Here is a 24,798-nt window from a genome sequence, read left to right on the forward strand (position 1 = left end):
TTGGAGCCAGATGCCAGTGGGGGGCGGGGGGCGGGGTGGTCTAAGGTCAAAGTCCAGAAGAAAGAAATAGCAGGATTTTGATAGGGGACAATGAGAGGAAGGCGTAAAAGAGGAGGTGCTGCATCACATTCCGCAGCCAAGAACGCCAACAAATGAGAGGCAGGATGGGTGGAGGAAGCACGTTATGTTTCCAAAACTTCCTCTTATTTATGGGCGCTCCCGTTTCAGAGGGATAAGCTGAACGCAGACTTCTCCGTCCCCCAGGGCCAAGAGAGCGGGAGGAGCCCCGCCTTACCCCGTCACGTGGCCAGAAGCGCCCTTGGCACGTGACCGACCTTGCTCTAGGCCAATCAGCCTCTGCAGGGGCGGGGACGCGGAGTCCGAGAGGCTGGAGCAACCGTCGAGGCCGCCTCTTCTCGCGAGCCTTGCCGCCGTCGCTCCTCAGCCGCCCCCGGCCCGGAGGGAAGGTCTCGCGAGGCTTGGGCGCTGCGGCGGTAGGAGGAGGACGGGGAAGGACGGAGCCTAGCAGCCGTTGCCTCCCTCGCTGCCTCCCTCGCGCGCTCGCCCACCCCCTCCCTCCCTCCCCTCCCTCCCCCGGCCCCGGCTCCGGCCCCGGCCCATTAGCTGTTCGGTCTTCTGCAGGGAGGATGTCGGGCTCGTCGCTCCCTAGCACCCTGGCCCTCTCGCTGTTGCTGGTCTCGGGCTCCCTCCTCCCAGGGCCAGGCGCCGCTCAGAACGGTAAGCAGGGCGCCGGGGGCGGGCCGGGCGGGGGCCGAGGGACGCCGGCGGCCGGGGGCGCCGTCCGGGGCCGAGGAGGTGCCGGAGCCGGGGAAGGGGGCCGGTCAGGAGTGTGAGCGGCTGCGGACCGAGAGGAGGAGATGCCGGTCGGGAGTTGGGAGAGGCGCGGGTGCGAGAACCGGAGGCGCCCGAGCCGGAGGTGGGGGCGTCCGACGAGAGCCTGAGGGGTTGCGGACTGAGAGGCTCCGCGCCGTGGGCCGGTCGTTCCGAGTCGGGGAGGGGACACCGAGGAAGCCGGCGCGAGGAGCTGGAGTAGCGGGGGCGGATGGGGAGGGGGCGCAGCTCTTAAAGAAGGCGGCAGAAGACAGGCGTCTGTGTTGGAGGCGGCGGGGAGTGGTGTCAGTCGGGCTCCCCGAGAGAACGGGGGCCCGGGCGCTGGGGTCGTCTCGGATTCTACTGGGGCCCCGTGAGACCGGTGACATCCTTAAAAAATAAGAGAGACGTTGCGGGGAAGGGAGTTCTGAAGAATTCTGAGTACTAGAGCCCTAAGAAGGGGGTAAAGGATCCGGGAGCCTTGGATATGGAAGTGGAGGGAAGGTGGGTGGAAAGCGGAGGTAGTGGGTTGACTGCAGTAGGGGATCTGGAGGGAGCAGCAGCGGCGGCTCTAAACGAGATGGGGGAAGAGGGCTGGGTTTACTAAGGAGGGTGGAGTGTTGGGCATTCTGGGGTAGTGGTTGGGAGAGCAAAAAGGAGTTTCTAAATAAGGAGAGGAAGAACGAGCAGAGGTTGGGGAGAAAGGGTTGAAACTGAGGTGGAGGGATATTTGTTAGAGAAATAAGGGTGCCCGGGTGTAGAGATGGGGGTGCAGGAAGACAGAATAAGGGAAGGGAGTAAAATGCAGGAAGCCGGGGGTGTAATGTTGGTTTGCAGTGTGGAGGATATATTAGAGAAGGGAGGAACTGAGTTGTGGCAAGTGCTCTGTGATATTGGTTGGGCCTTTGGGAAGGCAGGGCCATATAGCTGGAACTGCACTGGTGGAATTGAGGGCAGTGACTGGAAAGACGGAGATGGAGGAAGTAGGTTGTTAAGCTCTAAAAGTTTCAAGACACAAGAGACGTTATTTCTGAGAAACATAAAAGTAGTCCCTGAGATGTGTGCAGGGTACAGTGGAAACGAGAGAATTGAGTTTTGAACTGAAGCTGTTTAGAGAAGATGGAGAAATGGTGGTGGGGGACCTCGACAAAAAAAGATTCTGATTGTTGAAGGCTTGTGTTATAGTTCAGCTGCTGAATTGATCTTTCGTGGGTGAAACTAGGAGTACTGTGAACCAGTTTCTGCTCTTGTGGAAACAGCCGTTAAGAGGTTTAGAAAACATTTTTATAGGAAGGAATTTATGAGGTCAGTACTGGACAGTGGACTATAAATTATTCTTGCTAATCCTTCAGTGATTCTTTGTTGTTAATGCTAGAACAATTTAAAATTCCTCTTGGAATAGCTGAAATTTAAATGACTTTCAGTTTGTAAAACATCGATGATAGAGCCAATAGAATTAAGCATTTTAAGGAGAATCTGGGCTTAAAATGCTGAAGTTTATGGTGAAAATATATCAATAAATGATTAAAAGAGCATCATTGGTTAAATATAAGTGTTTGTTGTACCAATTTGTACTAATCAAATCTTATATATGGTTCATAGCCTTCAGTTATCATTGCAGGGGTCAGGAAGGAGACATTTATTTGTTTCTAGGATTGAATATGCAAAATATTTTGGGTATTTTTCCTGTTTTTCTCCAAAGCATGAGGCCACTGTGGAAGGCAGGGTAGTTAGTCTGATTTGTCTTATCAGTTTTTAGTCTGTGTTAACAATATGACTTCAAGAAGCCTAATACTAATTTCAGCTATTTGATTTGTGGAAATAGAATGGTTTCATTTGGCACAATAGGTGAGAGATTCTTAACATATTTAATCTGTACTGGCATAGTTTCTTTCAATGATTTATAATACGGTGAAATTATAGCTTCTTAGCAACTAAAACAAGGTTTTCAGATAGGTCTACAAGGACTCATCTGGCTGTTCTCAGTGATGTGTGTTCTCAATACAGCATAGAGCAGACTTTTCCTTGAAATGAGCTTGAATGTAGTCACATGACGTGATTGATGAAGTGAAGCTGAGCTTGCAGTTGACCCAAATGAAAGTAAATTTAATTCAAGGAAGAAATGGCTATTTTTTGAGTTTGAGTCCATATAAGTAAGGATGCCATTTTATAGTTTTCTATAACATACCTTATGATAAAACTCAAGCTTTCAAGTGGTGATAGCCCTACAATAATGATTTCATGTCATGGAGTTTGTATTTTCTTACAGATCTTCAGAAATGGATATCATGCTCTGTACGATGTTGAAATGTTAAATTACCTATGTAAAATGATGACTTAAAAAAACCCAAACAACTCAAACCTAAGTGTTTCTGGATTGGGTATGTGGTAGTTTAGATTGAATATTGATGTTTTACAAAAGGTCCCTGTTTCATTATTCCTGAAATGAATTTGGACTAGATGACCCTCAGGGTGTCTTCCACTTGTGACCCATTACCATAGAAATTCAAGGCTTTCATTTAGATAGATTTTGTTTCCTATCCAAATATTTAGACTTGTAGGACCACATGTTCAAGTAAAATCCTTATTTAGGTGTTGATTTTTGTATGTATTAAGAAAAATGTAGTTCATTTTAAAGGAAGAAACTTGTCCTAAAAAGTAACCTTCCCGATATGACATTCAAAAGCATTAGAATAAAACTGAAATTGAATGAGTGCGAACCAAGCAGTGTTATGTGGTGATCAAGAGCACAGACCTTGGATCCTGATAGACCTGAGGTTGAGTCCCAGCTCTCTGTAGCTAAGTGACCTTGAGTAAAGTGCTTAATACTTCCAAGTCTCAGTTTTATCCTCTGTAAAATGGGGTTTATAATAATGCCAATCCCTTAGGGATGATGTGAGGATTAAATGAGATAATGTCCGTAAAGCACTTAGATTTCTCCCTGGCGTATACTGAGTCTCAGTAGAGAGTAAATTTTTACTATACGTAATACTTGTTACCGTATGTAACATATGTATGCTAACATATGCTACATTACTATATGTGGCATAACAGTACTATATGTACTAAATGTTTGCTCACTATAGTCAGTTAGCTATTACTATTATCCTTTAAAAAGTAGCATTATTAATTACTTGTTTTTCTTCATGAGTATATCACACTTTTAATTGTTACTGCTGCTTACTGTCATCTTGAGTAAAGTGAAGTAGGCCATTTTAAGGCCCCGAACAGAGAGATTTGTGCTTTTGCTTATGTAACTTTTTAAGAAAAGTGACCTGCTGCACTGCCTGTGCAATTGTGAATTCTAGCGAGGAAGTTCGTATTTCCATTTCATTGTCTGGGAGATTTCATGACTTTCTTTTGCTTTCAGTGAACTGTCTTTTCATATGGGCTAGGTATCACCTTTTCATAGAGTCCCATTGTTGTGAATAAGAAAAATAGTCTAGTGCCTGGCACATAGTAGGAGTGTTGGAGATGTTAGCTAATGAATGAATGTGGAGTGAAGTGTAAAAATGTGATACATTCATTCTGAAAATATAAAATTGGATAATTAACACTGTTTAGTAGGAGAAAATAAGGAGTCTAATGAATTTTGTTATTAACAAGCTATATTTTAAGAAACTGTTTTGCTTGGGTGATACTAGATAGTTGTGAACATTGTGCTTTGTAACAATGACAGTATTTGTATTAGATGATTCATGAATCTTTTTCTTTTCTGTCAAGTGCTGTTTGCTTCAGTGGTTGGGCAGTTTTCTCTCCCTGAGTATGTTTTTAGATGTGTTTTTGCCATTGATTGTGCATCTCTTCTTTGGGTGAACTGAAATGAGCAACAGAAGACAGATGTTATCTATGGCAGCCCTGGCACAAATGACATGCCAAATGTCAAGCAACAGATCTTAACATAATTAATCCAAATATGATTTCAAATGACCAGAAGAAATAGTTTGCCTTGGAATAAAGCATTTCCTAAGGAGAGCATAAGCCTCCAGTTTCTCAGGCAACTGACAGAATTGTCACTGCTGATATAATAGAGTACCCAGGCATGAGCAATTGGTCAGGGGTCTGGGGAGGAAAGGCCATGTCACTACATCAGGACCTGTTTCTGGGCTCTTAGTCTTTGGTTTTCAAGGTTACTGGATCCAAATTAGAAAGGGATGCAGATGCAGTTTTTGTGTTGCCAGACATAATAGAGCTTAACCTGTTAATATACCAAGGTTTAAAACAAAAAAGAAAATAAAAACCCTTAAATATAAATGTGCTCCACAATCCAAACATTTGCCGTAAATTAAGACTGAAATTTATTACAGGTTTCACTTTGTGTGAGTTATACAGACATGAGAAATTAGACTATTTTGTCTTGAAGGAATCCCTTTATTTTTCTCGTTAAGATAATTGTGAGGGGCCGGCCCCATGGTCAAGTGGTTAAGTTCGCATACTCCGCTGTGGCAGCCCAGGGTTTTGCTAGTTCAGCTCCTGGGCGCGGACATGGCACTGCTCATCAGGCCATGCTGAGGCGGCGTCCCATGTGCCACAACTAGAAGGACCCACAACTGAAATATACAACTATGTACTGGGGGGTTTGGGGAGAAAGAGCAGGAAAAAAAAAAAAAGAAGATTGGCAACAGTTGTTAGCTCAGGTGCCAATCTTTAAAAAAAAAACCCCACAAAATTTTGATGTGAAACATTTTCTCTTGTGGAGTATACCTTTAGACATTAGTAAAAGGCAAAATGTTATTGTGTTGTCTTTAATTTTTTAAATAAAAATAATTATTTAACTGGGCCCATAAAGATGACCAGATATGACTAGCAAAGTGCTCTGTCAATTTGGACATTGTTTTTCATTTATTTAGTTTGAGGTACTTTTTCAAAGTAAGATGTTTCATATGTAACCTCTGAAACTTTGCTGGATCCATGTAAAGGTTTTTTTATAAGACAATTTGGGAAGGAGGTAAAGTGCTAATATCTATACAAATGAAGTATGTGGAAAAGCAATGAGCGGCGGTGTTGGATGATATTATAGGAGGTGTTCAGTAGAAGTTTGAAATTATACAAAGAAGTTTTGCAAGAATTGCATTCTGTGAAAAACTTTCTGATGCATTCTGTTCAATTTATCATTTACAGTGAGAGCACAATCTGGACAGGATCAGAAGTAGAGAATGAAACTGTAAGAGAAAGGGAAAAACAGAAGAAAGGCCGCAGTAGTACAGGGAGAAAAGCAGGATGCAAGGATGAGGAATGAATCTTCGTTTGAGGAGCATCTGGCAAAAGAGAATCTGTCAGAAAGAATAAATGGACCAGGGACCTCTAAAGTACATTAACACATCAAAATTAAAATAATGGCGCAAAATCACCTCCTGTGAACAATTGGCTTGCCTTTCAGTTTAAATGAATTTTTAAAAATGCCATTGATGATATGGAGTTTAATTTTAAGCAGCTTAGATGATGCATTTTAAACTTGTTTGTGAGATTTTTGTGGGTTTTTTCCAGAATTCCTAATTTTAGTTGATAAAGATTAGCTTTGGAAAGGTGGGAAACCTCTCCAGTAAAATTAGTTGATTATAAACTGTTACATTTTATAGGCTTAATATATAAATAAATTTCTCACTGAATTTAAAGTAAATACTGTGGATCCTATGTAAAAACATTATTCCAGTGGTATTGGTGTCTAAATTTAAAAAATTGAATACACAAGTAAAATGTATTTGTTTTTCAAGAGTTTATTCAATCGGGAGAGGGAGTCAAGATTTGCACCTAATTCCAACTTACTGTGTTATCTAAAATTGAAAGTAGGCCTAACTTTATTTTGGTTTGCTTTTGTGTATATACAAAGATATACATTTATTAATCAAACCTAATTAACTTGATGTCATTTTTACCTGATTGCTTGAACTTTTAATTGGTTTATCTTTGTGGGAATGGGGTTTACTAAATATTTAAAGAATTTCCTAAGTATCTACATTTATTTGCATACAGTAGGTTAGTGGGAGACATTTAATGTTCCTGACTTACTGAATTTTTGTTTCTTGTTTTTGTTGTGTTTCAAATTAAAAAAACCCAGTCTTATCTCTTCATTAAAGCAGATGGTGGTCAGTTTTGATGGAAACATCTTATGCTAAGTTCCTTGTACTGAAAGTACTGAATGGTATTCTTTTGCATTTCTGAAGACAATTATGGAATGTTTTAAGACTTGCTTTCTTTTCAAATAATCTTAATTACTGGAACCTTATGGTATGCTTTATGGTATTTTATAGAAGTATATCAATTTGGTTATGTTTCACTTCCCTTTGTTTTATCTTGGTTTCTGTCATTGTTACACTCAAGTAGTGCTTCAAATTGACTAGACAATGAAATATAAATGAGAAGATGTAAAATCACTCTGAAAGTGTCAGGGTTCTATATGTTATGTAAGGTTCTATTATTAGAAAACATTAAGTTCTGAATTATACCAGTAGTTTTAATCATATCCAAATGTATACTCATATTCTAAAGGTGATTAAATATATATTACAAGACAAAATGTCAAGTCCTTTTCTGATAGAATACTAACAAGGCAAAATGTTCCATATGCAGGAAGATGACGTTTAAAAAGAAAGTAGAGTGTGCTTGCATATATTAATTGTTATGCCATTGATTCTTCTTTTCTTCCTGATGATAGTGTTTGAAAACCACTGGACTAGGTGATGTCTAAATTCCCTTCCAGTTCCCAAATTACACAATTCTATTGACCTTACATTTAGGTACTGCCTCTAATGGGTAAGGGGCCTAGAGAGAGAATACTTCCTGTTTTAATAAGTTTTTAGAAACTTTCTTTTTGGAGATAAAGAAAATGACTTTGAGGCGTGTACTGTTTAAAATCCAACTCCCTGTAAACCTGTTTCAGACAGCGCTATAGTTCTTCAAGGAAGGCAGACTTGTGTCTGTTACAGAGATCTCATATTAAACTTGCTGGGAAAATTGCCAGTGTGAATTAAACAATTAAGAAATGAAAATCACTGCCAGGTAGGTAGATATTTTGTGTTCTCTCTGTTGGTTAAAAAGTAGTTGACAATTGAAGAGGCAATGAAGAGAGAGTGAATCACACTTAACTGATTGTATTTTTATGTAATCCTTTGAGGAGGTTTGTTTTTTATTTGACTTAGTTTCTCCTGTCCCTCATGTATTTTTTTAGGATCTCTACACCTGTCTATTATAGTTGGATAAGGCAGCCCAAATGTTACCTGAATTAAATCTGAGTAAGTTCCTAGATTGATATTCCTTAGAAACAATGTGTCAAAAGTCTCCGTTTACATATTTTTTCATTATATCCTTTGTATCGGTTAGGCAGGTCCATTTTCTTGTTTTTTATTTCTTTTACATTTTTGTTAGAATTACAAATGTAAAAAATAGAGTGAGTAATGTGATAAACTTACATGTAATTATGTAATTTCAACAGTTACCAGCTACATCCTTGCTGCTTATTATTTTAAAAATAACCTGAAAAATTAACATTACAAATTAAAATTTTCTAGGTGCTAAAATGTAGTTAGTAAGGATTAGTTTACATTAGTAAAATAGGAGTAATTTGGTTCAGATGTAATCATGTTGAAATGACTTTAAAAATATAAAAGCTCTTTAGAAAAAGGCTTTCAAACTTTTGTTTGTAACCAGATAGAGGAATAGATTTTTCTTGTAACTGAGTATATGTGGAAATATGTAATGTTTTGTGAAACAATACTTGTCCTTACCCTGTAACATTTAAGGAAAGCTGTTCTGACCTTCTGAATTGATTTCATAATTCATTAAAGGGCCATGAGACTCATGTTTGAAAAACAGAGCATTTTCAAGTATGGAGTTATTTTGTTTTTAGTTTGTTTTATTTTTAATATGCCATGTAGTCTGGAACAATCTGATGATTTTTGTAAACACAATAAGGACTTTCATGAGGCATTTATCAGTAATATCAACATGAACTGTTACTAGTCGTTATTAGTAAAGAAAATATGGCATTGTTGAATTAATGCAGTAGACATTACTTGTATAATATTGGGGGTTTTTTTCTATTTGAACTTGGGAAAAGGGAGAAGCTACAGTAATTTGAATGTCATAATCAAAGCACAGGTTTCCCAGTATGTTTAGTTGTCCTTTCTTTTAAATTAGAGCTTATGTTCCTTATTCCTTAGTGCCTGCCTTTGAGTTATTGGTTGAGTACAGGGCTAGGAGCGCTGCTATTTATTCCGAGCTGAATGCTTACTCTGATGCTGTTGTGTGAGGCACATTTCTGGTGAGTACACATGACTTGAACACTGGCCAAGGGAAGGGAGGGAGAGGGAAAGCAGAACCATCACTGAAGAATCATTTGCCTTTCATGTTCAAAATCCTAGAGTAGCAAGATTATTTTCTCATATTTAGACATTCCTTCTTGGAGGGCAAAAAAGGCAACAAGATGTCCCTGTCCTGTGTTGGCAGCTATGTGAAATACTTTTCAATCCATAGATAGATTGAAGGAATATGTTAAATTTAACTTAGGATTTTTTGATTATACAAATTTAGCAGGTTGGAACAATTGTAGAGCAACTGGAAAAAAATAACATAGCTGCTCCAGCATTGAAATTATATTTGTTAATGCTGAATCTCAAATCATTCACCAAGGAAGATGAAATAAATGGGCTTAATGCAAACCAGGAAACTGCTACCTGGAAAAGAGTAACTGTAAAGAGGTTTCAAATAACTTGCGATGAACTGTCATTGAATTACCCTAGACAAATAACATAGTGATCACATATCAAAATTATGGTACTGCTAACAGTGTTACTGTTTTCGTACTAGGATTGAACTCCAAATGATTATTAACACTTTCCAACCACATTTAGGAGAAGACGCAAATAATTCTACATCGATGGTAGCATAAGACTGAGGAGAAAAGCCTGAAGGAGCTAAATTTAGGAAAAGGGAACACTAGGGGGATGTGATTATCTATTAATACCTTCAAGGTAGCAGTGTAAATGAAGTAAGGGAATTAGGCAGTCTCCAAAGATGGATGGGCTGTATCAAAGAGCAGTGGCCTAGAGCACAGGGAAGAAGAGCATAGGTTTGGTATTATGAAGTTGATTTTAATGAAACTAGCAGAAGAATAGAGTTATTTGCACTGACTCCTTGTCAGAGCTATTATAAGTAGGTCAAAGAGCTGGTTGAGGGGCTGGCCTGGTGGCACAGCAGTTAAGTGCGCACATTCTGCTTCGGGGGCCCTGGGTTCGCCCGTTCGGAACCCGGGTGCGGGCATGGCAAGCCATGCTATGGCAGGTGTCCCACATATAAAGTAAAGGAAGATGGGCACGTATGTTAGCTCAGGGCCAGTCTTCCTCAGCAAAAGAGGAGGATTGGCAGCAGGTGTTAGCTCAGGGCTAGTCTTCCTCAAAAAAACCCCCAAAACAACAACAATAGCAAAAAACCCCCAAAGAGCTGGTTGAGAGGGACCACATAAAACAAAAGGGAGGATCTCTTTCTGTTAATATCTAGTACTTACTTTGGAGCTCAATAGGAGAAAAAACCTTTATGGAAATGAATATGAAATGAAATGGGCTTTCCAGAAATTTTTAAGGGTCCAGAAATTAGTTTGTTTCCAACTCTAAAGTTCTGTGATTATGAATTCAAGAAAAATGGTGGATTAACTTTGAAATTCATAAAAGTAACTTTTAGGATCTGCCTATAGTACTTAAAACAGGATTATGTTTGTTATAACCTTCACAGGCAACTTCTTTTTGTTTAGTTATCAAAAACCCTATGAAATTTTGTTTAGTTATCAAAAGCACTGAAATTTTTCCAGTCTGTGTTTAACACACAGAAGCACAAGCTTCATAAGGGTTCATTCACTAGAGTGGATGGAACCTAGTAAAAGTTTAACCTTTGGCTCTTAGAAATAAGCCTTTTTCTTTTATATGGTAAATGTCAGCTATTAAGAAGGGCTTATCATCAGGAAAACAGCACTTCCAGGCTAACTCTTAACTTCATCAGTCAAATGTGTGCTGTGATAGGATTTTGTGTGTGTGTGAGTGGGAGCTAGTGCTGTCATACTTTGGTAGAGATGCCAGCTCACTTTAATTAGTTCAAAGAGTGTAGGTTTGCCAGATAAAATGCGGGACGCCCAGTTATATTTGAATTTCAGATAAACAATGGAGCATTTTTGTTTGATAAATCTGGCAACCCTAAAAAAAGCAGAATGTCCTTTTTGCTATTTTGGCCTTGCATTTAGAACTTAAACGACAGAGTCTTGAAATTTGGTGAGTTTTTGTGTATTAAAAGAAATCTTTTTAAAGTAGATTTAATATGAGCAAAATCATGTTACATTGTAAATTTTTTATGAAAAAGTATAGTTTAGGGTAGTATTGTTTTATTCTGATTACATCGCATTTCTATATATGTTTTCTTCAATTCTGATACTTTATATTTGACAGAGTTTTTCTTTTATTCTCTGAAAATTAAAGCTATTTTCAGGAAGGATGTGAGCAGAGGGCCTCAGGCTGTTTTTTTAGTAATTTCTCTCTTCTCTCCTTACCTAAAATATTTTAAAATTTAGGGCACTATTGCCTGAGGGTATATGATAAAGATGTTTCTGGAGCTGTTGGTTCGAGGATTGTCCTTTTTCAGATTTTTGCTTGGGGCCTTGGAATATATTTGCGATGTTGGCTTGGAAGAAGAAAAAGGTATGAATGAAGACGTGACTGACCACACCCTTTTCCACCTATTGAGTTCAGAATAATTTTCACTTGCTGAATTGTAACCGCCTGATTTAGAGAGTCAGAGAAAGTGAATGTTAGCTCTGCAGACTAGGGATGTGATTTCTTTACAGTTAAATTTCAGCACTAAGAAAAATCATGGTTTCATGAGCTTTATTATCAGGCCTTTTGACTAGAGTTGTGTCACTGTATATCAGTAATTCTATGTAAGAGATCTCCCTTTTGTCCTTTGTGGGCCCGGGGCGGGGTGGCTATAAGAATAACAAGAATTGAACAATGTAATAGTTCCAGGGTGAATGATATTAAGTAACATAAAGCATAATCATAACTATACTTTTACATATTTATTTGAAATATATTTAAGGCAGTTTTTAATTTTTTTAATTTTTTTATTTTCTTTTGAGGAAGATTAGCCCTGAGCTAACATCTGCTGCCAATCCTTCTCTTTTTGCTGAGGAAGACTGGTCCTGAGCTAACATCCATGCCCATCTTCTTCTACTTTATATGTGGGACACTTGCCACAGCATGGTTTGCCAAATGGTGCCATGTCCATGCCCAGGATCCAAACTGGCGAACCCCGGGCCACCACAGTGGAATGTGTGAACTTAACTGCTGAGCCACTGGGCCAGCCCTAAGGCAATTTTAAGAAGTGTTAAAAATAACTCATGGTTTTTATGAAACTAGGAAATTAGTGTAGTTTAAATTTGATGTTGAAACGCAATTGGAGATAGTATTACAGGATAAGTAAATTGATATACTCTGTCACCCTTGTAAATGTAAAGCATAAATAAAAACTATATCAAAAAGATCTTTTTGTGGGGCAACATACTTGAATAGAAAGAGCACTGGATTTGGCAGGAGCCCTGAATTCCTGTCTAATTCCGTTTTAGTTCCTATGGTTTCTCTTTTTAAAATTCGTATAATAATCTATAGGGTTTTTATGAGATCAAATGATAAGGTATGGAAAAGTGCTTTACAGACTGTTGTATTGTAAAGTGGCTTGTATGTATAGCTTTGAGTTATAGTGCCTGGTACTTATAAAAGTGTTTACCCTTAATAGGTTAACTGCAACTCTGGTAGTTCATAGGAAAGTGAAAGTACTGGTGAGAAGGGCCAGATTATTTCAAGGTTGGTTCGTCTGGCAATTGATGACTGTATAGTAAATTTTACATTTTACATGGTTGTTAGCAGACTAGCCTTTTCACTGAATTATCTCCCTGTAATAGGGAAGGCTGATATGAATTTCTGTAATCTTTGAAGTGTGCCTCCCAGTACTGCTCTCATCTCTAATTATATCTAGTTACAGGGACACCCTCTTACCCTCATCCCTATTCCCTACTTCCCCCAGGTAGGCGACAGAAAGTAAAGTCATGTATCTATCTTGTGTCCTTTTTTTATAACACGTTTTTGTAACTCCCCTTTACTATCCTCAAGGTGAAATTCATAGGTGTTTTAACCTACTTATGCATTATTAAGAAAAAAAATGTAATACCCTAAATGTAATATAAAGGAGAAAATAAAGGAAAACAACTTATAATAAGATATTTAGTTTAGTCCGTGAATGCTCAGGCATGGCTACACAGGAAGACGATGAAGTAGCCTGCTGTTTATATCCATATGTGGAAAAACCAAAAATGTGACAACTACAAATGCAGGCTGGTATATTTGTGCTGTAACAGTGACTCAAATACTACAGGCAGCATTGCTATTGATAATGTGATTTTCTGAAAAGATGAACAACTTTTGGTAAAGTTACAAATGAAACAAAGTACGATCTCCTCACTTTACGTAGTAATTGCATTCCTGGAAAATTGAGTGATGGTTAATTAAAACCGTGCAAGAATACTTCGTGTTATATTTAAAAGAGTTAGCTTCTAGGCTCAGAACAAGTTTTTCATCTTTTTTGAGCGTCATTTGAAAGTTGTGTGGGAAGAAGGACAATTCTTTGTTGTGCAAGGCTTTTCCTACTTTGTGGGTTGTTGAGGATCCCTGGTTCCAGCCACTAAAAGCTGGTAGTGCCATCTTAATCATTGTGTCCATAAAAGGCAGAGCTCCGTAAATGCTCCAGTAAAAGGCAGAGCAGCCCCCTGTGGAGAAGTCTCTCTCTTTTTGTCCCTGCACTTGTTAAGTATTCTCTGATGTAGGATTACAGCACCTAGTTCCCAGGACAACCACTGGTTGAAGCCACACCTCTTCTAGGAATGGAAAGGCAAGGAGAGCAGCTGTTCACTTGTTTTTATTCTTTTTGTTAACATGCGTTAAAGCAGGGAGTGCAAACTCATTTACCACAGGAACTAGGCAAGTAGGTACCATTTACAAACCGGAGAATACAATACATGCTTTGACTTGAAAACACTGAATGTTGCAGTTTTGAAAATACTGTGCTGCTCAAATAAAACTGTCACTGGGCCCCTATTCTGTATCCTCTTCACCAAAGGATTATATTATGGATTTTGAAGCTTGAAAGATTGGGTGGGAGTTCTGATTTTTGGCAAGTTTCTTAATCTGTTTCCTCACCTGTTCTTTAGGAATAATACACACCTTACAGGGTGGTGGTGAGAATGAGATTGCATACATAAATCACCTAGCACTGTACCTGACACAAGATACGAGCTTGACGAGATTTTCTCTCTGCCACTAATATCATTTCAGTTATCTTTGCTTACTTTTTAATCAGTTTTAAAGTTAGCTGTGTTTTATAGTTAGATGGTTATGATTTTGAAATCTCTAATATGGGATATATTAACCACTTATTTTTAACAGAAGCAAGAAAGTAATTAAAATGAAATTTTTTGGTTAACACACAGCCTCCCTACAGTTTGAGGTATTTGGAGCCTGAAGCTTATAGCACTGAACATCCTGATTCCAAACTGTATCAGTGATGGTCTCCTTGGTCTTTCAGATTAGCTCTCAACCTTAGCATAGCAGTGATCTTTATTTAGCAATGAGATTTATTTTTGAAGTAATGTTGGAGCAGGTAATTTTGCTGGTATTGCAGTACTTCATTGCACCTTCAAAATTAGATTATGCCAAAGAAGTGACGTATTTTTATAGTTGTTGCTCGAGTTAGGAATTTAGCAGCGTGGTTTTTACTAGGAAACTGGTGTATGATTTGCTTCCAGTTGTACAGTGAATGTTTTGGAAGTTCTGCATTTTCTTGGTTCTTGTAAAATGCTTTAGGGGCGTATACATCTTGCTATACATCCTTTTCATACTTTAACAGCAGAAAGGTTTTTTTCTTTTAACTTTTACTTTTCTTTAGTAATGAAGACGGTGATCTAAACGGTTAAAGCAATACAGGAAACATGTGATTTATTCCTCTATTCCCATCTTCATAATTCTGTTGGTCATCTTTGTTTTCCTCCACAATATGATTTTGAGTCCTTTTTAAGAGCTCTGTGCTTTAGTTATATATATTATTTTTTATAAGTTTTTTTTCCTTATTTTTTCTATCTTAATTTTAGTTTTTTTTTCTTTTTTCTGCTTTATCTCCCCAAATCCCCCTGGTACATAGTTGTATATTTTAGTTGTGGGTCCTTCTAGTTGTGGCGTGTGGGATGCCATCTCAGCGTGGCCTGATGAGCGGTGCCGTGTCTGTGCCCAGGATCCGAACAGGCAAAACCCTGGGCCACCACAGCGGAGCGCGTGAACTTAACCAATTGGCCCTGGGGGTGGCCCCTTAACTTTAGTTTCTTATCCCTACCTACTCGCTCTTGTCCCTCTTGGTATCTTCAGTTGTTTCCAAATAATCATTTGGCACTTTTAAATTCTTTGTCCTGTTTTATCTGAATGCTTTTGAGGCAGAGGGATGGTAAATGCTATTGTAGTATACAAAGTTTAGTTTAGTTGACTGATGTTTTTGAGCTGGAGTGTTTGCATATTGTGACTGCTGGGTATTTTTGCTTTTCCTAGTAGCTGTTTAATGATTTTCTTTATATGATGGTGATTTTTCTAACATGCTTTTTTAATCTTTTAATCCCCACAGGGTCATAATGTCTGTATTTCTCAGAAACAGCTCAGCAAGTCTTCAGGGCCTAGTTACAAAAGAAATTAATTCCTCATGGAACTGAGGACATCAAGGCAGAAAGAATTCCAGGCAGGCGGCTAGTAATGAATATTGCTTGTGAACTATGAGGTACTTGCTGTGGGCTGGTAAATTTTAGTGCTTCCTCACAAGGCTACCACTTACTGTGGAGTGCACATGAAACGTTCTGAAATGTCTGCCCATGGAGCATATAGTTTGCTACCCAGGGGCAGGTATACGTTAAAATTCAGTTATAGGGTGGGGTGCTGCTAAGGGTAATCAGATTTTATAGCTATAGGATGAAAGGGCAAATTTTGATGTGCATTAAAGAAAAAAATCCACTAGAGTATACAGAGTAGTAGTTCTTACTATAGGAACAACAGTAAGCTGTAGTGAAAATTGCTCCGAAATTACCAGGAGAAGTATGAGATTGCTGACATTTGTATTCCAGCAACAGGTATGTATATTTTAGCAGCTTTTTGAAGTCAGAATGGGAAAGAAGTTGAGTGGAATGTGTTGTTAGTAGTTCTTAGAGTGTCACCTTACCATTCTCCAGCACTATCGGTTTGTCACTGAAAGAGCTCGAGAAATGTATCAAGTCTTAAAGCTCTTGAAATACACCATTGGAAAAACTTGACGGGCCCAGTAGTAACAGGTGAGCCTGAGGTAACCGGATATATAAGCTTCTCAGCCATCTCTGTCTAGAATTTCATGAAGTTTTTATCAGGCTGAATTTTCAAAGAATAGATGTAACTAACTGCAGGAGAGAATATCAGCAGACAGGGAGGATGAACCTTCCTGGCTTAGATAGTGGTTAGCCAACATTTTGACATACAATTATTTTATTTAAGTTTTTGAAAAAATGGGTAAGTTACTGGATTTTAAAAAATTATGAAAGGACTTGCTTACTTGATAATTTCAAATAATACCTAGGTGTTTAAAATAAAATATTAAAGTTCCTCCTCTTATCCCTTGATTCCCGCTCACCAGGAATAAGCACTGTTCTGTTTGTTGTGACCCTCCACCTCTTGGTGGAGGCGGAGCTCTGCCTCATTGTGGCGTTATGAGTTAATGAAGACCTGAAACTAGATGAGGAGGGTACACATAAGATGTAATTGTGAAAGGAGAAGGGAATAGATTGGATTGTTGACTGAATTTTGGGATTTGCTGAGGAGTCAAGGAGGGAGATTTTAGTGGGTAGAATGTTAGTGAACAAGATTCAAAATATTTGGATTCTGGTAAGGGTTCTACAACTAAATTATACCCTCTTGGGACCTTGGTGTATCTGAGTGTTAAATTGGGGCAAAATTAGATTTAGGAGTTTTCAACCTTTAGCCACAGAGAGTTATTTTCTTTTTTTATTTAAAAATTAAGTAGAATCTCAGTTGTTAATTTAGATAAAAGAAGAGGTGTTTGGGGAGAGGGAGTCCTCTAGTTGTTCCAGAGAATTCTTAGGGTCTGAGGAGCCAAGTTTTAAAATTAATGAAATGAGTGACCCCATTGTAGACCTACTTTTGAAGCTTTTGCACAAGGATGTTTCTTAACTTTGGTTCGTGATCTGCTTGATCAGCCCTGACAGCTGCATGGAAGAGGTCCTCCGGATACTTTGCAAAGTTGAAGATTCAAATATTTATACTAATATGAGTGTCTGTGGTAGAAATAAGACCAAAAGAAGAGATGATCCCTTTAAGGCAGAATCTATAAAATAGCACAAAGATAATTGTCCTATGCAAAACAGACTTGGTAAAATAATTTTTATTGCAAGGTTTGTCAGCGTCTTTGTGAGGAAGGGCTAATTATCACCTGCCCTGAGTTTTGAAACCTAAGAGCATGCCTGTCATAGGAGAGTGCAGAGGTGTGCTTAAGTCCCTGCTTGGAAAAGGATCAAAAGGGCGGTTAGTTTTCATCTTCTCATGGGAAGAAAATCTTCGGGGGTGTGTGGTTTTAGCAACCACCGTGGAGATCTGCCAGTAAGAACTGGAGATCTACTACTAAGTTCCAGTTTATAGGAACACCAGCTTAAAACAATAGGTCACAGTTAGTGGTGCCAAATACTTTTTAAACTTATAAGCCCAAATAGAATTGCCATATAGGTAACTTAGATAATTGAGGACGGATGTGTAAAGGCCTGAACTGGTAACATGGATGAGAAAGAAGTAGAACACGCTGTGTGACAGTCATTCTAAGATAAAATGTTTTTGGATTAAATAATGTATACAGGATATTTATTTCTAATTGTCCATAGTAAACAAAGCATTGCTATCAGTGAGGCAGTATAGTGTAGTGTTTTCAGCTCTGGAATTATAACTACCAGGATGTGCATTCTGCCTCTGCACATCTGTAGAATGGCAGTAACAATCTTAAGGGGTAGACTCTTTTTATGTAGTAAACTAAATTATATAATATACTTTGCACTGTACCTGACATATATAAATGATCGATGAAGTTAGCTGCTATTATAATGAATTTGCTTTCAGAGACATTCAGTTATGTGTTCAGTAATCTTTTTGGAATCTTTTTTTTTTAAAGAATAGTTAGAAAATGTCCTAGTCTCTGCCCCTTCTCTCACAGATGGTTTTCTTTTTTCCTTTTTTTTTCCTGCTTTATCTCCCCAAATCCCCCCTGTACACAGTTGTATATCTTAGTTGCAGGTCCTTCTAGTTGTGGGATGTGGGACGCCGCCTCAACGTGGCCTGACGAGCGGTGCCATGTCTGCGCCCAGGATCTGAACCCTGGGCTGCCGCAGGGGAGCGCGCGAACTTAACCACTCGGCCACGGAGCCGGCCCAGATGGTTTTCTTAAAGTTATCTTTTCAAAGAAAGAGATTTCTAGGCTGTTTGTTTTTGATTCTAGGAGGTTTACAGGAAGTCTGAACTTCCTTCTGTTTTAGAATTGGTGATGGGCTGCATCATTACCTCGTGTGGAAAAGAATGGGAAACTTGCATTCTAACTATAAAGTAAAATCTCAAATCAAAAATCTGTATTACGCTCAAGTTTTATTCCCTTGCTTGTTAGGATTACTGGATGCATAGCAAGAAAAACTGATTAGGGATTAGATTTTTTTCTTTTTATAATAAAGTAACTTATAGGGCATCTGTGGTAAATTCAAATATATCATAGTCTAGTCTCCTAGAATTTATGATTTTGTTGATACTCAGAAAGATGGCTCTGATATTATTAAAAATTCCACTCACCTAAGGAAGATGGTTTCATTTATTAAACTGTTTATTAATAATACATACTAGTGATTATACTAGTACATTTTAAGGGTTAATGGGTTGAAATTTAATGAAAGGGTTTTATGCTTAATCCTTGATTAATGAGAATTATATTTCTCACCATTCTTTTAACAAATATTATTGAGTATAAATGTGCAGCAAGGTGTTGTGGGGATACAAAATTAGAGACAGATCCTGGTTTCCATATAATTAACAGTCTATTTAAATATACTCTTTCACAAACACAGTATTGCCTTATGCATCTTCATGGATTCATAGAATACTGCATTTCAATTAATTGACCATTTATCGTATGTAGATTTACAGAATATTAGAGCTGAAAGGACCTTAGAAATCATCTATTCCAGTCTTCTGATTGTATACACAAGGGAACTGAGGCTTCATATTTTAACATATATGTTATATATGTTATAACATGTTATTAAATGGAACAATTTCTATACATTAATATACTTTTTTTCAAGTCACAGTTTAAGTTGCTATGTCTAGCATTTTATTCTCTTGCAGTTTGGTGTTCAGTTCTGAAACACTATCACAGAGTACCTGATAATACATTCTAGAGAGTGAGAGCTAACTTACAGTCTCGGCCTATTTTGTACCAGGGTTTATAATTTTACTAGATATGACAGTACACTCAGACTGCTAAGTAGAGAGCTGTCCTTTTCAAACATGAGGGTTCGTTGATCTTTGTATACTGTGTTTGAAATCAAGGCAGTAGGGCTTGATTATATACTGCATACTTCATAGTGAGGCAAGAGACTCTGGTTAATGGGAAATTATCTGAGCCAAGGGTGGTATAGCTACCAGATGAGATGGAATGCAGGAGAATAGAGTTGAGGATTTACCAGTTTTGACAGAGAAAAAAAAAATTCCAGGAATTTGGAGGTGCATTGTAGGACTAGCTACATACATTTAAATCTGAGACATAGGTATTTAACAATCAAAGGGGTTCTTGGGAAATTATCACTCAAAGTTCTTGGGAAAAGTTTGTAAATCACAAATATACTATATTTAGAATTGGAAGTTAATTGACCTGGAGGATTCTGAGATAGCTCCACTCTATTTGCTTGATCTCACACAGTACAACCTCCTGGTTCCCCATGAGTGTGTGTGTGGGGGGGTACTATAACTCTGTTTGTACGTGTTGCATTGTCAAAATTATTCATGGCATCCTTTCACTCTTAAAAGTGTCCTGGTTTAGTTGATAAATTATGTGGTTACGTTACCCATAAGTGTAATATCTGCTCTTGGATACTTAATGTGATGAGGCTTATGAAATTTCCTCCTATATTGGGTAAGATTCTTTTCCCTAAGCTGGGAGATTTCTGTTTAGTGGAGTTAGGAGGGCATTAATAAAGATAGCCTAATGGAAATCTGGATGATCTCAAGATTTGAGATGATTTCCAGGCTAGAAAAGAGCCCTGTGTTTTCTGTGCTTGTGTCAGAAAACACAAGATAGGTGGACATTACTTAGCTTGTCTGGGCAAAACTGAATTCTCATTGCTCAAAGATAGTTTTACATTTATGTATCATTTAAAAAAATTTGTCTGCAGTCAGATACACTCAGTCCCGGGGCAAATAAATCTCAGTACATGATTATAAGTGTTTTTCAGTTAGTTTACTTACTTTTTTTTTTTTTTTTTTTTTTTTTTAAAGATTTTATTTTTCCTTTTTCTCCCCAAAGCCCCCCAGTACATAGTTGTATATTCTTTGTTGTGGGTCCTTCTAGTTGTGGCATGTGGGACGCTGCCTCAGCGTGGTTTGATGAGCAGTGCCATGTCCGCGCCCAGGATTCGAACCAACGAAACACTGGGCCACCTGCAGTGGAGCGCGCGAACTTAACCACTCGGCCACGGGGCCAGCCCCTACTTACTTTTTTAATAGACTTAATTTTTTTAGAGCAGTTTCATGTTCACAGCAAAATTAGGCAGAAAGTACAGAGAGTTCCCATATATGCCCTGCCCTCATCCATGCATACAGTCTCCTCCACTAACACTATCCCTACTTGAGTGGTGTGTTTATTACAGATGGTGAGCCTACACTGACACATCATTATCACCCAAAGTGCATAGTTTACATTAGAGTTCATTCTTGGCATTGTATGTTCTGTGGGTTTTGACAAATGTATAATGCCATGTGTCCGCCATTATCATATCATAGAGAATAGTTTCACTGCCCTAAAAATCCTTAGTGTTCCACCTGGTCCTTCCCTCCCCCTTAGTAAAAAGATCAGTGGTTGCCAGGGACTATCTCCGTAGTTTTTCTTTTTCCAGAATGTCATATAGTTGGAATTGTTCAGTCTGTAACCATTTCAGATTGGCTTTTTCAGTTAGTAACATGCATTTAAGGTTCCTTCATGTCTTTTCATGGCTTGATAGCTCATTTCTTTTTTAGCACTGAATAATATTTCATTGTCTGGAACAATATTTAATTTTATATTTAATTTTAAGAAAGTGTTCTTGATCGTTTGTTTCTAGATAGGCTAACTAAATTCCACAAGTAGGATCCTAATTCTTCTAACAGCAGATTGAATATATGTTAAATGTCATTTAACAGAGGGGGTGGGGAGAAATTGCTTATTGCTTTAAGAATAAGTTGCCCTGTGGCTTCCTTTTTTTCTCCTCCTGTTTAAATGTAAAACTTTCTTCATGTTATTATTGCCCCTTTTGGGTATGCAAGTGAAATTCTTGGAATGAACTATAATTATATAAATTGTTGAGAATTTGAGGAGAAATAGAGATCGCCATGAACAGTGTGTAATAAGTATTCCTTGGACTCTGTTGCTTAATCTCACCATATATATAATTTTGCCATGATCATGTCAGTGGAACAGTTTGCAATTTCAACACGTTGTCAATATGGTCCATAGGAAAAGGAGTCAAATTTGTTCCATTTCATAATTCATTTTTAAAAGTTCAAAATAAGACTCAGCATAGTTCTATTGAATATCCTCAGTTTTTTAAATTAAGAGACCATTGGGCCTAGGGGGGAAGGAAATTTCCCATTCCATGTCATTGTTGAAGTGGAGAACCTCTTGGTCACTTGTCTGTGTGTTACTATCCTTATTTTTCCAAATCCTATCTGCTTAATCTTTACAGAAATATTGGAGAAGACCAGAGGGTAGGAAAAAGAACATAAACATTGCGGTACTTCATGAATTTTTATCACAGTATGAAATAGGAGCTACTTTCCTGTTGGTGTTTTTTTCGCTAGAATCACTTGGTCTGTGGCACATTGGCTTTGTTTTTTTGGTACTCCTGCAGAGCGCAGGGTGAGAGTTAATTTAGCTTTGGTCTTTAGACAAGATTCCATACATTTTCCTTTTTCAAAGTTGAGAAAATTTGGTTGGGATTAAGTGTTAGCTTTTTCCCAAGAAAAAGCGTTTCTCAAGATAATCTTTGGAACCAAATGAGTGCTGTTTTTATGAAAGGTTAAGGGTTTTTTGTAAATAAAGGCTAATAGCATTACATACTCAAGTAAAGCCTAAGGCTGCTTTGGGTGTCTCTGGCATGGATACTAGGCCTTGTATCCGAGTCATTGACAGCAAAAACATGAGAAGACTCTTCTTCTTTTAAAAATCTTCTGAAGCATAATAATAAGTTATTTACCCTTAGTAAAAGTGTTGTGCAGATATAAGAAGGGAGTTCCTATTTTGATGTATTTTAGCCTAGTAAAAGTGCATTGCATTCAGTGGTGAATCATTTGGAAAAAGTGTAATGATGTAGAAAGATCCATTCTCAGTTCCTTTTTCATCCTCCCGGAGTGATCTCATCTCCTCCTATGGCTTCAACTTCTACCTGACCTGGTAATTCCCAAGTGCATATTTCCAGCCTCCACCTCTTCTGAATACCAGATCTATTATTTTTAACTACGTCCGAACATCTCACCAGCATAGCCTATCCTATATGTGCCTTCAAAACCAACTCTCAGCCTGTCTTCCATTATTCTGTTTACAGTATCACTCTCCACTCCCTCGTCAACAATTTCAGTTGATTCTATCTCATAAACATTTCTCACATCCATCACCTTCTCACCATTCCTACAGCTACCCTTAATTAGTACAGACTTATTTTTCATTTAGATTATTGAAGGAGTTTCCTAACTTCTTTTTTTCTGATCCATCCTTCATACTGCCACCAATCAGATCAGTCACCTCATTTGTTCTGTAGAAAGAAGCTCAAGCTGCTTAGCCTGCAGGATGCTTGTCATTCTCCCTAAATTGTGAGGTCTTGAGGCTATATAAGACAGTCTTATTTTTCTGAGTAGCATGAACACTTAACAGGTGCTTGGCAATATAAAAGCATTGAACAAATGTTGAAATTTTTCAGCTTTATGTAGAACTACTCATGCCTGCCACTTCTCAACACTGTGCTCATAACTTGTTTCCTCTTGGCTAGAGCAAGAACATCTCCCCTCTCCTCGAAACTGACAAAGCTAGGCTCAGATTTTATGCATAGGCTTGCTTGCTTTTTTTTTCTTAAAGATTGGCACCTGAGCTAACATCTGTTGCCAATCTTGTTTTTTTATCTCTTCTTCCCTCCAAAGTCCCCCAGTACCTAGTTGCATATTCTAGTTGTAGGTCCTTCTGGTTGTGCTATGTGGGACGCCACCTTTAGCATGGCTTGATGAGCAGGGCCATGTCTGTGCTGAGGATCCAAAGCGGCGAAATCCTGGGCCTCCGAAGCGGAGTGCACCAACTTAACCACTTGGCCATGGGGCTGGCCCCTGTGCATAAGCTTTCTATGCATATATCAGTCCTCTCTCCCTGCAAAATTAGTTCTTATATGTTCCTGTTGCCTTTTATACATTTGTTGTAGAAGTGACCCTTATCAATTACGTTGTATTTTATTTTTCTGTCTCATGTCTTGCAAAGGTGAGTTCTCTTTAGGAGCAAAGTTTATTTTAATTATCCCTGTGCGCCATCTTAAGTAAATAGGCCCTCAATAAATGGTAAATTGAGTTGAAACCATGCTTTCAATTTATGGATTGATAAGTTGAACAAATACAAGATAAAAGTATTATGAAGTCATAATGAGTGACAGTTTTTTAGCAACCATTTTTGATGCATTCTCTCTTTTGATTATGAATCACAGTTTTAGCTGCTAGGAGTCTTTATATGGTTTCAGAAACATCCGTGTGGCTCCTATGTCCTTATTTTCTTTCAATTTGTAAAAGCTGAAACATTTAACAGTTTCAGACTCTCTAAGACGTGAGTTGTCCAAGTGTGGTCTGTGGACCAGCAACACCAGGATCACCTGAGAACTTGTTAGAAATGCACATTCCCAGGCCCCACTTCAGACCTATTGGAATTTGGAATCTCTGGGGATGGGGTCCAGGAGTCTGTCTTAACAGATGATTCTGATGCACAATAAAGTTTTAAGAATTGCTGCTCTAGGATTCTGCCATCTAAGAAAAGTTTTGCCTTTGATTAATAATAAAGTTTCCAGTGTGGTTTCCACTGTAAGCTTGGAAATAATTCATCTGCTGGGAAGACTGGGACTGTAGTATCCAGTGTTCTGGGATGTACTTCAAAGATTGAATGTCCCTATATGCAAAGTATTTGACTCTGGTTTCTGGGGATGGCTGTTTCAAAGGAGGTGAGGGAGGGGGCTTCCTACCATGTGTCAGTTAAAATGTCTTCTAGATTATATCCGGACTATATAGGCTTGGACTACTTGTGTTCATTGTCATTCTCATGGGATATGTGATGATGAAAGAATGAGCTGAACTGTGTTATCTTTACCGTTTAAATCCTGAGTGTTGGTATGTTTTCAGGGACAAAAAGTGAGCTTGTTATCAAAAGTTATACTGAATCTATAAACAAGTGAATTTCGCAGAAAAAGTAATTAGTGGAGGTTAGCTTTTGAGAATGGCTTTTGAGAATGGTTTATTTAACTGGAGTATTCAACCTTTTTAGCATGTTGTTTTCATTTTTCCTTTAATAAATCCTAACCAGAGGGTCAGCTGAGGCATAATCTTAAAATGCTCTGTA

The 24,798-nt window shown here is 38.3% G+C and overlaps 1 protein-coding gene across 5 annotated transcripts in view; it reads left to right on the forward strand.

Moving 5' to 3' along the window:
* The first annotated feature begins 249 nt into the window (after positions 1–249).
* NPTN (neuroplastin) overlaps positions 250–24,798 on the forward strand; it is a 65,818-nt gene continuing 41,269 nt past the window's right edge. For 4 of the 5 annotated variants that reach the window (XR_011439458.1, XR_011439462.1, XM_023654031.2 and 1 more), the window contains exon 1: positions 450–738. Coding sequence is in view for 2 of the 5 variants with exons in the window: in XM_023654031.2 (XP_023509799.1) it covers positions 648–738 (91 nt within the window). In the remaining 3 variants the exon portion in view is untranslated. Of the gene's footprint in view, positions 739–24,798 lie in introns of all 5 variants that reach the window. The other variant, XR_011439463.1, reaches the window with a different exon arrangement.

Source organism: Equus caballus, chromosome 1 (genome assembly GCF_041296265.1).
Source record: "Equus caballus isolate H_3958 breed thoroughbred chromosome 1, TB-T2T, whole genome shotgun sequence".
Taxonomy (NCBI): domain Eukaryota; kingdom Metazoa; phylum Chordata; class Mammalia; order Perissodactyla; family Equidae; genus Equus; species Equus caballus.